Source organism: Ixodes scapularis, unplaced genomic scaffold (genome assembly GCF_016920785.2).
Source record: "Ixodes scapularis isolate PalLabHiFi unplaced genomic scaffold, ASM1692078v2 PGA_scaffold2__306_contigs__length_199485367, whole genome shotgun sequence".
NCBI classification, from domain to species: Eukaryota; Metazoa; Arthropoda; class Arachnida; order Ixodida; family Ixodidae; genus Ixodes; species Ixodes scapularis.
The window spans coordinates 189,976,871-189,989,550 of NW_024609857.1; the positions used below are offsets into that span (position 1 = coordinate 189,976,871).

Sequence of the window (12,680 nt, forward strand, 5' to 3'; positions counted from 1 at the left end):
CCCGATAAATTTAGCGGAAAAATTTTCCCACTAAATTTAGCGGAAAATTTTCCACACTAAATTTGGCGGAAAAATTTCTTCACTAAATTTAGCGGAAAAAATTTTCCCCGCCAAATTTAGCGGGAAAAATTTCTCCACTAAATTTAGCAAAAAAATTTTCCCACTAAAACTAGTGCAAAAAAAGTCCTGCTAATTTTGAGGGGGAATTTTTTCCACTAAATTTAGGGGGAAAATTTCCCACTAAACTTAGTGGGAAAATTTCCCCGCTAAATTTAGCAGAAACATTTACCCACTAGATTTAGCAGAAAAAATTCCCCGCTAAATATAGCGGAAAAAAATTTAGCAGAAAAAACTCTCCGCCAAATTTAGTGGAAAACTTTCCCCTAAATGGGAGGCGAGCAGGAGAGGAGGAGGGGCATACCCTCCTCTCCGTACCTTCCCCTCCTCCTCCTCAAGAGCTGCGCTCTAATTCAGCATTACAGGAGATTGTAAACGTCTCATTTTTTATGTGTGCTATTAAGATGTTTTAGCCCACTCTCCTCTATGATGCCTACGTGCCCTGAAAGAATAAATAAGTAAAGAAAGAAATAATTGTAAGGTATTAAATACCAAAGTTTTCTGGTTCGAACCAGTTTCACATTTTTGACACCGGAGCTTTGGGCTTAATAAATCAGGAACATCCACAGCTGAGACATTATCGCTAGAGGGAGCTCGAATCGACGAGCTAGATTAGAAACTTGTAGAGCAGCGAAAACTCACCAGCTGGCGCAGGTGGTCCACTGCCTCGAGAATGAGCTCCTGGTGACCAATCTTGGCAATGTTGAGGCTCGTCAGGTCATCCGGGCCCAGCGTCAGGAGGTGGTGGCCATCGATGTCGTTGTTGAGGAAAAAGTGCACATATGGAATGATGATGTCGTCTAGGCCTGCGGAAGCACAAACGGGCATCCAGAGTCAGCAAGCAGGGGAATTGACATTGGTGGAAGTGCGAAGGATGACTGAGAAGATGTCTGCTGCATGGGACCACAGTATTTTCTGGGCTCCACATGTTTAGAACTTGAAAATTTATGCAACCTAAACTACTAGAGGACTTTTCTTTTTTTTTTTTAAGGTCACTCATTATGACGGGACACGACAGGTTTAGTGAATGAGAAATTATGTAACGAAATCATCAGGAATCGAATATTGCTTTGCTATATCTGCTTCTTCGTTATATATAAACACATACAAACAACATGAAAAAAATAATAACACGGGTTGTCACGGGCACATGTTTATCGAGCCTGCAGAAAGTAATCGAGGCTTTTCTGAGATCGGAGCCACTAATGATGAAGACATTTTTAAAGATGTCCACATAGGAGACATTTTTATGTGTGAAATATGCATCATGCGTGAGCTATGCACAGGGTGCAAACTATACGCCTGGTGTAAGCTCTTTATGAAAAAGCTTTTTTTATTTTTTTTATCTGATAGTTGTTTTTGCAGTTTACACACTGGGTGAGGACTATAGTGTGGAAAATACAGTAGGCTAGTTGACTCCCTTTTCACAGAAAGAATTGAAGCAGCCTATGAAAACTAATGTTTTCTTTGAGTATGCCTAGAAAGTAGTCAGCACTGAATGGTGTATAGACTGCAGCAAACTTGAGGGAACAAGCCAACAAGGGCCATCGCATGAGCCACACTCAAAGCATCGACATGCCAGCCCCCATTTTCTTGCAGCCGCTGCTTTTTGTTGCTATGAGCAAAGTGGGGACAACAAACCCTTTTCAAAACACCATCGAGCAACACTGGCCGTTGCCATTTCTTGGACACGAAGTGTGCAATCGGATCCGAATCCTTGCCGAACGCCGACGTGGCACTTGTTTTTGACACGAGCCGAGTTCATACCGAATGCTGTTGCAACCCCCATGTCCAATACGTTTTCAGAGTATGTACTTGAACAAAGGCGAACTCGGATAATTGATGCAGCGGCTACTAGATGATGCGCACTTTTGCAAAGGGTCTATTGGTGATGGTTACGATTAGAAAACTTGGCTTCCTGAGCTTTGGACACGGACAGTGTCAGGAAGCTCAAGCATAACTGTTTTGTTCTACTGCAGACTGTTTTAACATTCCTGGAAGACGCAACACCGTTCCTAGCATGGTGAGATAAGGCTTCAGATAACTGGCAACAATGGATTTGAAGAACAAGATGGCTGAAGTGTCGGTACTCTGAGGCACAGCCTAGCTTTCAGTGGCTCCAAAGCTGACAGTGCAGTCAAACACCTGATGACCACGGTGTTGATATAGACCCCTTTCGAAGGTGTGCCCACTGCTCGAAGCTGTGGAATCCCTGCACAACGGCAGACATAAAAAACACCGCCAATGTTGGAACCCTAGAAACTCTACTAATCACACTTCATTTCCAGCTTATGTAGTTTTCAGGTCACATTCTGCGGTGTCGCTTGCTCCGCCATTGTGCAGTGCTCCAGACATTTGAACAATGAGCTGTGGCAAATGGTTCTTCGAGAGAACTAAGTCGAGCAAATGTTTGTGAACAATTGTTGCAAATGGATGGTGCTGCTTCTTTGTAGTTTTCAAGCAAAAAAGGCAAGGTGGCATCAACTGTCTTTTCAACTGAGAGACTTTAGATGATGCAGCACTATCCGACTCAATCTACTATTCACACAACTATAGAGCCAATTGAACTCAGCAGCTTGGCAGGGGCCGACACAAAAACTACCCACACAATAGAATTATCTATTTAGCTCATCCTGACAACATAACAAAAATTAAAAGGCTAATCTAAAAAAAATAAAAAAAGAACTGTTTTTGAGCACAGGGTGCTCTACTGACATGCTTTCGTGTAACTGCGACAGAATGATGCATACCTGCCAAGTCAAGAAGAACCAAGTCAAGAAGAGTTCCTAAGCAAGGGGGTAGCGGTCTTCTTAAAAAAAAAGATTGACAACAAATTTACATGAAGACAACTTTATTAGATTTAGATTGCACTGCTCATGCTAGCGAGATACAGCTGGGCCCTGCTATCATTGCAGTCGTCGGTTGCGATGGCAAAAACTCCTTGTTTATGTGTGTGGGGATGGGAGGGAGTAATTTGCGCTTTCTGGGAGATTTTCCTGTCAGATGCACAACCGTACAAACTGGTCAAAATTCAGGAATCTCCTGAGTGATACAGGAGACTTGGCAAGTATGGTGATGTATGCCAAAACCAAAATCATCAGACATACTGCTCGGCTAGATCGCACCAGCAGTGGGGAAACAAGTTACTGTAGGGTGATTCCATGTCAGTTCATGCAATGATGGTCCGGGTCATAATTTAGATATTTTTGTTAAAACTATATATGAAAGCTATGTTCTTGGGAGGAACATTCAGCTATATATGAGTGCCGTAACATTCTTTTCGCTAAGATATAAAATAGAGAAGCTCGAGGCGTGGAAATTGAGAAGATTTCACTATGCTACTTTGCACAGTCGTCATTTCCTCGTCGAAGCTTTCACGTCACCATAACTTTTTTATTACATTTCACAAAAGATAAACAACACATACACAAAAAATTAAAAATATGAATAAAATATTTCTATGCAAACAAAAAAATCAAACATGGCATAAAAACGTGTTTTAGAGACGTATTAACAATTTTTTTGCAAATAAACCATCTTTCATAATACTTCACAAAACATATCAAGATGAGCGTCTTTAAATATTCTTTACGAATATGTAAAAATTATATGTCCACTCTTAATTGTCTTTTTGCTATTAACGCAGAAATGCAGCTGATTTTTCCAAATGTGGCAAGATTGGGCGTTGATATTTAAAGACCTCCATCTTTTATTTTTTTTTAAACTCCTCTTGGCACTTTGCGTTGACTTGAACTAAACTGTGATGGTAAAACATTGAGCAACGTATGACCTCCGAATGGGAAAAGCTACGACAAACCTACACTCGGAGCGAGCCAACATTTTCGTCATAGCGGCTTTGCCGCACAGCACCAAACATTTTGAGTGTTAGTTATTGCATGTATTTTATATATTTCAAATTCTTTTTTTCAAAAGGGGTGAGTATAACTGATGCGAGAAGGGACTTTGAGCTGGAATACCATTATTAGCTTACAATTCACAGAAACAAAACGGCCCCACTGTGCAAATTCGCTAGCTATGCATACATAAGCTTAAAACTTGCAGTTGCGCAAGTGGCCATTATTACATCCGGCTTTTCCAACCGCACTCAACAAAGTGCGGTTGGAAAAGCTACTGGCTCCACGAACAGTGAACAAATCTGACCTTTTATGCCAGCATTGCTACGAATACCTCAAGAATGAGATTGCTTCTCCTCACAACGTGAGTACATCAAACTCTTCTTTTCGGGACTCTGATGAAATTCTGGCTGAAGTGAGACAAGCAATGTGTGCCACTAGTCAGTCAGTAACCCCATTGAAACCACGTAAAACCATAAAAAAAAAGGCGCGAAGCGTATTTGAAGAAAAAACAAGCTCAAGTGAGCTCTTCGATTAGAAGAAAGTTATGACGTGAAAACCGGCGAAGACAGTTGTGAGCACTGCATGGAGTGGTTTGACGCGCTGAAGGCATGCAGTTCCTACCAGGAACGCAAGCGATTGTACACACTTCTGCCACCACGCATCTCGAAGAAAGAAATATTGCGTCTGGTGCCAGAAGCGACTGCCAACATGATTGATCAAACAAGAAAACTGAAGCGTAAAGGTGGTGTATGGGCAACCCCTGATCCCTACGTGGGGAAAAAGGCGAATGCCAAAGACGTGAGGGTTGCACTTGAGTACTACACACGCAATGACCTCGCATGCTCTGTTCAAAGCCCCAACAGAAAGGACGTCGTCAAAGCCATGATCAACGACAAGACCAAAGATTATGGATTTCGTATTATTTTTAACAAAAATATAAAAAATATGACCCGGACTATCATTGCACTAACTGACGTGGAATCACCCTGTAGCTAAAGAAGAGTAGCTGTATACTGAACAAACGAATTATTTTAGTTCCATTTAATTTATTACATCTTTTATCACTATTAAAGTTTTGAACTGGATGACTGGAAAGGTCCCATCATCGTGAAATATTTTATGTTGAAGAGGACGTAGGAGGAACAATGTTCTATAGTCATTTCTGCAGCCCTTTCCTTCGGTAGAAAGGAAAACACTGCTTTGCTCTCGCCATGCCACTGGAAAATGTTAACTTTTTCATTGTGACCATCACTCGTTCTTGTTTTGCATTTTCTATTTTTTTATTTTTTCAGGTTGTAATGTCATTTGTTTTTTATCCCCCCCACCAGATGCGTGAACTACTTTGTGGAAACGATAAGGGTCTATAGGGTGACCCAACGAGAGCAGAAGATTTAATTTCATAATAAAATACATCAATTATGCAAAAAGTGCCAATATTTTTATTTTAATAACAAGAGCACACACACAGCAATTAATTGTTGAACAATAAATCAGACAAATGTCCCCCACAACTATACTGGCACATTCCTCTTCTTGTTGCGAGAAACACTTCCTGGCTGTGTCATCTCTACGCAATGGCGACCAGAATTGGCCAGCGAGGTCGCAATTTTTTGCAATGTGCAACTCCTTTCTTGGGGGGTTTGTGAGACCTTGTGCCTATGCCGACAAACCACAAACAATTCCCGAGCTCAACAGGGGAGATTCGACTTGTCGTTGACGATATTAGACCGCAATTATACAGAAAGGTCCTCGACAATTTCACCAAAGAAGGAAGAGCGTGCCGGCAGAGTCGTTGGGGGCATTTTCCGGATAATCTGTTCCATAATTTATCTTAGTGTGTGCACTTTGTACTGAAAGAAATATAACGGAACTTTCAGAATAAATGTGCATGCGGTGTAGCCAAAGGGGGGTTTCGGTGTCGAATCCCCCCCCCCCCCCCTTTCCCCCCCCTCCGAAAAAAATTCCTGGCTACCCCACTGGGATGCCCCACAGTTGCCTCCAAGTTGCAGGAAAACATTAAGAGGCCAAACGGGCTGCTTTGTGCCCTCCTTCTTTCCTGCTATAGACCCTTTTCTTTGGAAACGCCACCAGGCGGTGCTCCAGTCTTTGACATCCCGGCGAACTTCCGGCTTACAAAAAGAATGAACAAAGTCCACCTTAACACCACTGTTTGAAACGTCAATGAAACATTTAACCACCAATTCTCCAGGTGAACGCCAAAAGAACCAAGAAGCATGTGATCTTTTCACCTTTTTCTAATATTCTCGTAAACCAACTTGTCCTCTCCAAGAAGTTAAATCGTACAGCCGAAGGCACTCGCTACATGATCAACTTTGTCGTCCGTGTAGCATCTATGCTTTCTGACCCTGGTGACATAAGCAAGCTCGACATGGCTGCAAAGACGGAGCGACTGGAAGTTGCTTGGGACGCAAGCAGTGGTTCATGTTTGTAAACAGTAAAAGGGTCTATTGCTTAAAAGCAGAGACAGTGCTTTGGCGAGCTACAAATTACGCAATGTACTGAGTCTTCAATGCGTCTTTCGACATGAGTGAGAAAACCTTTTGGGGACCCTATATTTGGCGAGAGGTCAAAATCCCAGTAGAACGCTCCGCATCCAGCACAAGCTCGGCGCCTTCTGCTGGACTTTGGATGAGTGTGTGACAAAGAGCTGTCAAAGGCACAAAGCTCACGCTTGAGGCATAGCATCTAGCAATGGGTTCTCAACTTTACACCAACTATAGATTATATCTCGGGTTCTGCGTTTTCGGATAAATCCGGTAAATTTCAAAAAACGCATGCCAGTAAAAATATTTCAAATTCGAATTTATCTGAAAAACTCAAAATTCAGAACATCAGTTGCAAAAAGAAACTTCTTTCGGGACCGAAAGACACTTTCTTCGTCCACTTTTTATTGTTTCCCCTCTGAACCCTTGTTAGAAAAGGCAGGCGTCTTCCTCATGACGGTTGCCAAACCGAGGTCGAATACGTAGTCGGTTCAGTCGGGGGCCTTCCTCCCGGATGCCTTCCTTTCTAAGACATTCCCTCGCCCTCCTGTGACCTGTTTTTTTGCAGACTGAACCTCGTACACATTCCCCTGTCATCCTCGTTGACGATAGAAATTTGAGATTCAGTCAGTTGCATTAACATGGCAATTTGGGCCAGTCGGTTCATGATCGTAGACAAGCACCAAAAATATAGGCAAGGACAAGAAGTTGACGTAAACACTGGCGCACTCTCAACTAACAAGCATTAGTTTTTGCCCCAAATGCTCTAAATATTGACTGAATGAAACTGTATCCGCAGTTACACTGTCCTCTATTGCTGCTCCCAAACACAACCCTATTTGAAGTTAAACACCCTGAAATGCTAAACACCCCTAAAAACTCTGAATTTTGAGTGTCATAAACGAATTCCCCGAAAAACAAAGAATTTTGGAAGAAAAAAAAAATTAACTCCAAAAAAACACCTTCCGAGTTTTGTAAAAAAAAAAAGCTCCGAAAATGCAAGAATCTTAATTATATCGCCTAATGGCACGAGTCAGTGGTGACGCACCGCGCCATTTACGTCTACAGGGGCAACAAAGTGCAGGGCATGAGGACTGTGTAAAAGCTTTGTGTCTAGCAAAGTTAGCCCAAGAGGATGTTGATCAGTTACTTCTTGTGGATCAATTGTTTCTTAAAGGGGCCATGCAACGAGATTCACTTGGAATGTTTTTCACTTTACATGACCTTACCGACACTAGTGGAACCCAAGTATACTCGAACACAATGCCACTGACCAAAGAGCTGCTTTGTTGCGGTGTCATTTCAAGAACAAAAGCGAGCGTTTTCTTTCAATCTCTCCTTCGCAAAACTTGATGACATAGACGGGGGATCGCAGTATCCCCTAGTGACGATATTTGAATGCGGCTCGCAGATTGGACCCGAGCACTGCGTGAGCACTCGATTTGGGCTCGTGATAATCGATAGCTCGACAAGCATTTGGGTAGTGGCCCATGTCCAATCGCTGCAATGACCACAATAGCCAAACCATAACAATGTCTGGAACTCAGTGCGTGTCATATGCTTTGCCAACCCCAGCATGTGGCAATGATTAACATTGGCAGCATATAATCGTCACCAGATCACATGACCGCTTTTTCTGACTGCGAGTTGAGGGGGTGAACACCGCTCATTTTTCTTTAATTTTTTTCTGCAACTTCTATTGCGTGTGGTGAAAAATGAATGATTGTTTCATAAATCATCAACGTCAGAGATTCATTCTAAGCGGCAACCCCAGGCTAACAGTCGTACTGCACTGGCTAACTGGAGAAACACCACGAAAAGTTGGCGGTCGCACCGCAGAATTGCCGCCTACTCACCACAGAGCTTGCTGTGTCGTCTGCTACCGTAAGGTGATTTGTGCTCAAAACAAGATTTCTACGCTCGCTCGGACCATAACCAGTTATGCAAATGCTTTTACAGTGCTTACCTATGATATCAAAAACAGTTTTCACAAGATAAATAGCCTATATATAACAAAGCCCCCGCTTTCTCCTATACCAGATACGTCCAACGTGCAAGAGTAGGAGCCCTTCTGGCATTCGTCAGCAGTCACCGAAGGGGGGCGCTACAGTTGGCGTTACTCCAGAGCCGTATACTGGGGGGGGGTTTGGCCAATGGGCGGAGCAAAGGTCGCCACCAGCGCCGAATATATTCCCCGCAGTTAGAGCGTAAACTAAAAGTGCGACACAGCATCGACCTATCAGCAGACCGCGACATCAAAATATTGGAAACAACATTTAAAGCGTGAAATAGAAGCATTCAATCTCGGCATCTCGAGACAATGGCGTCAATAGCAAATCAGCAGCAACGATCGCAACTATGCAATTTGCTCTGGTTTGGAGCGTACATTCGTTTATTCTACCGTTGAATATGGACGTAACAAAAACGTCAGATGCGCCAAGTTTCCAGTCACCAAGAGTTACAGCTTTTTACTCTAGCGACGCTAAAACAGGTTAAATTAGTCGAGTCGCATTTTTAGAGCTCACGACCACCACTAGGGGCTGTTGTGGCAGCCTGTGGTCAGAGCCGTATATTGGGAGTGTTTGGTCAGTGGGTGTGGCGACGAAGGCACCGGAGAGGAGAAAAAGAAATGAAAGGGAGGAGAGCGCCGAAGGAGCGAGAGAGAAAGAAGGGAGCGGAGAGGAGACGACCGCCATATTTGAGCAACGCTGTCGGAGGCTGGTTGGAGAAGAGCACTGCTGAGGCTACGCGTCGTCTGCTAGGGGCAGACTTCTTTTTCGCATGAATAAAAGTTTGTGGCCATACGCCGAAAAATCTTGATTTATTAGCTTTTTAACCCACCAAGGAATAACAGAATGTCATTTTCTTGCCAGAGCCAGCGATATAAAAGGCAATAATCGAGATTTAGATGCCGATCCTACTCATTCCGCTGGGAGAATGATCGAAGATGGCGGCCCTCCCCACTCAGGTGGGAGCAGCCGGGAGTTTGCGCGCATGCGCTCATGCCTCTCGCTCTACGCCGCGTGCTGATTGGCTCACTTGGGAGGAGAGCGTTACGGCGGCAAAATCATAGACTGGCCAAACTCTCCCCATATACGGCTCTGCCTGTGGTTGGCCACGAAATGCTTCCCTATTCAAACTAATGAATGGCCAAACTCTCCCAATACACGGCTCTGCGTTACTCTGCTCCCTACGGGAGATATACAGTAACGCTAGATGAAATTACGTTAGTAAAAACACTCTATAGCCTACAAACTGAGACGCGACGTTTGTCACATGGAGCAGTTGCTTTAGTAGAATAAGGAAAATGTTGCACAACAAAAAGGCTGTATTATAAAACATGCATTCTAAAATCATTTTGGATACTACACTGCAAAAACACAGTACATAGTTGTTTGCTCGTAGTTGCACCAACAAGCATTGCACGGAAAAACAACAATAATCAATCAAAACTTGAAAACGTAATGCAGCACAGCTGATGCCAAGCCATTGAACCGTAGACATCATCACTGCCACACCATCAAAAAAATAATTAAAAAAGAAAGCTCCGAACAATCGAAAACAGCATTATTTTCATGCTCTCGCGCAGACAGAAATATTTCCGATGGGTGAGAATTGTTCACCTTCCGTACGAATAGCAGTAGTCGGAAGAGCTCTACGAAAACACAAAGTAACCAGAGCGTTGCGAAACAAAAACCAGCATTCTCTTACGCAAGATCGGTCGTTCGCACACCGGTACGCTCCCAACGGGACAGAACCGGCGAGACAGATTACAAATGCGGCATAAAGTCCCCCGATTGATCCGCAAACACTCGTCGAGCAATCACCGCAACCACTCGAATCATCGCCCTGAATCATCAGTCCCCCACCTGATGATGATCAACACGCACAACGGCAGACACTGCAGTAGGTACTACCGCTACAAACGTTGCGTGCTAAGAGCCGAAAATTTATAATTTCTCCCCTCTTCCCTCTTTATTTCTGCGCCAAAATCGCGTTAAGAAGAAGGCCGAGCACGCGATGAGGCAAATGAAGCGGTCGCTACGATGCCTCAGGGAAAAGAAAAAAAAATCAATATCGTTTTATATTCACAGAGCATCAAGTTCTCGCGCATCAGAGCGGATGTGAGCGGGCAAAGGGTGGTGTAGGGTTCCGCCGCCACGAAAACCGATTCGTGTACTATGTCGGTTCGACATTATTCATGACGATCCACCCCTGTCAGCGTTTTCTTGCGCCGCCAGAACAGGGCGCAAAAGACCCCCCCTCAAGAAAAAAACTTTTTTTAAAGATGAATAGTACTTTTTCTCGTTGTAACGTCGAATCGGAAACATGCAAGCCCTGAATAAGCGAATACACCGAGCGACTCGTGACAAGCGAGAGGTTAAAAAGGAACAAAACAAAATACCGAATTGGTCGATCGCGGCGTTTCTATACGGCAGTATCGCCGCACGAAGATGACATTAGGTACCAGCTTTACACCCCGACACCCTGAAAACGGGGCAGCAATATTCAGATCGGCGACGAAAAGGGAAAATAACGTATCGCCACCAGTTCTCGGACTCATCTTGAAATTCCTGCGCTTGGGAGTAGCACCGCGGTAACTGCCCAACGACAGCTCAACGTGCGACGCTGTTTGCTTGTGTCAGGGAGGTATTTGCTCCAATCGAAGTGTACCGGCAGGTAGGTCAGTACCTTATGTTTGTTCTCAGCGCTAGTTTGTGGACAATAAAGTGGTAATTACCTCGTAACCAGTCGGCGACGTGCTCCGGCGTCCATTCCGCTATGTTGATATACGCCATATTCCATCCGAGTACGGTGGTGCTGCCGCTCGCTGCAAGGTGGCGCTCACTGACTCGCCTGCAATTGTGAGGAGGATGGCGTCGATGGAGCGGCAGTACCCGTGCTTTGGAAGTGATCGATCTTTCGAATCATTTTTCAGTGAATAGAGCTGTGATACCGACAACGTAAAACAAAATCATAGGTATTTTGGTAAAAACTTTTTGTATAAAAATTGCGAAAAAAAAAAAGGGGGCATCAAAAGGTGTGAATATACTTAGACGCAAATCTCAAAAAAAAAAAATGTTGGTGTTTTAGAAATATTGCAGCTCCCCCAGCCAAAAGAGCCGCTCCACCACTGCCTTTCTTATGCGTGTTCGTGCATGCATCTGACGGGCGTTGTACAGAGTACAGTTGCTCCGTTCACGATATAGCTCCCAGCAAGTCTGAGTGCCGCGCACGGTTGCCGGACAACCCAAAGCCAACCTGCTTGAGGCCGTTCTTTTTATTTTATTTTTTTTTTCTCCGCCGGTCCCCGTCACGATTTTCTCCGCGACCGGAAAAAGCTTTCGGTTCTCCTTTTCATCTTTTATTTCCTGGCCTTGGAGGGGGGTGCCTCCGTCCGTCGTTGCGCTTTGTTGTGCGCAACTTTGTGTGCGTTTTTTTTTTTTTTTTTTTTATTGTCTTGCTTATGATTTAGCTCGTAGCAGTAATGATCGCATGAGCAACACTAGGTTACGCGGCGGCAGCCGCCACCAAACGAGCGTGGAGGGCATTGTCTTTTTTCAGGCGGCCGCGGGTTGGCCGCGCGCTTTTATCTGCGTCGTCTGCTAGGAGACCACCAGCTTCTGTCGTCTGCTTCAGAACCGACCCCGTCGTCTGCTTGGACGGGGGAAACGCATGCGTCGTTTCCTCCGGAACAATGATTGTCCCTTGTTTTTATTGTCATGCCTATTTTTTTAGCGTCTTAAGTTTATTGCCAGCGCGTGCGTCTCACTTTCTTTTCCTGCCTGATTCTCATCTCGTTTTCTTTTATTTGTTCTTTTTTTATTTGCTTTTGTTAGAGCGTCGACCCTGTTGTCGTTCTTCGAGAAACTTATTAATATATGATTAAAACTACCACGTATTGCCTTTTCTGTATGTTGATCTTAGCGACAAGGCGATGGGTGCCCCATATCAGATATTCCAGTTACTGAAAGGACAATTACTGACTCATTTTGAAAGATATTTTCCCTGGATCAACGTATCATTCGAAAGAAAACGTGCCATCGGACAAGAAGAACATGAGCATAGTTGTAAACCCGAGACTGGTGAAACCCGAGACTGGTGGGGAACATATTGGTTTACTGAGCTACATATGCGTAAAATTCGAAAAAGAATTCTCTGTCTGAAAACAAGTTTCGCTTACGTGTGTGCTTTTGCATTA

At 44.0% G+C, this 12,680-nt stretch overlaps 1 protein-coding gene across 3 annotated transcripts in view; it reads right to left on the reverse strand.

The window, feature by feature from the left end:
- LOC8036084 overlaps positions 1-12,680 on the reverse strand; it is a 140,858-nt gene that overhangs the window by 50,584 nt on the left and 77,594 nt on the right. For all 3 annotated transcript variants that reach the window (XM_040208378.3, XM_040208379.3, XM_040208377.3), the window contains 2 exons: positions 11,220-11,335; positions 760-923 (listed from right to left, as the gene is read on the reverse strand). In XM_040208378.3, the coding sequence (XP_040064312.1) occupies positions 760-923; positions 11,220-11,335 (280 nt within the window). The remainder of the gene's footprint in view (positions 1-759; positions 924-11,219; positions 11,336-12,680) is intronic.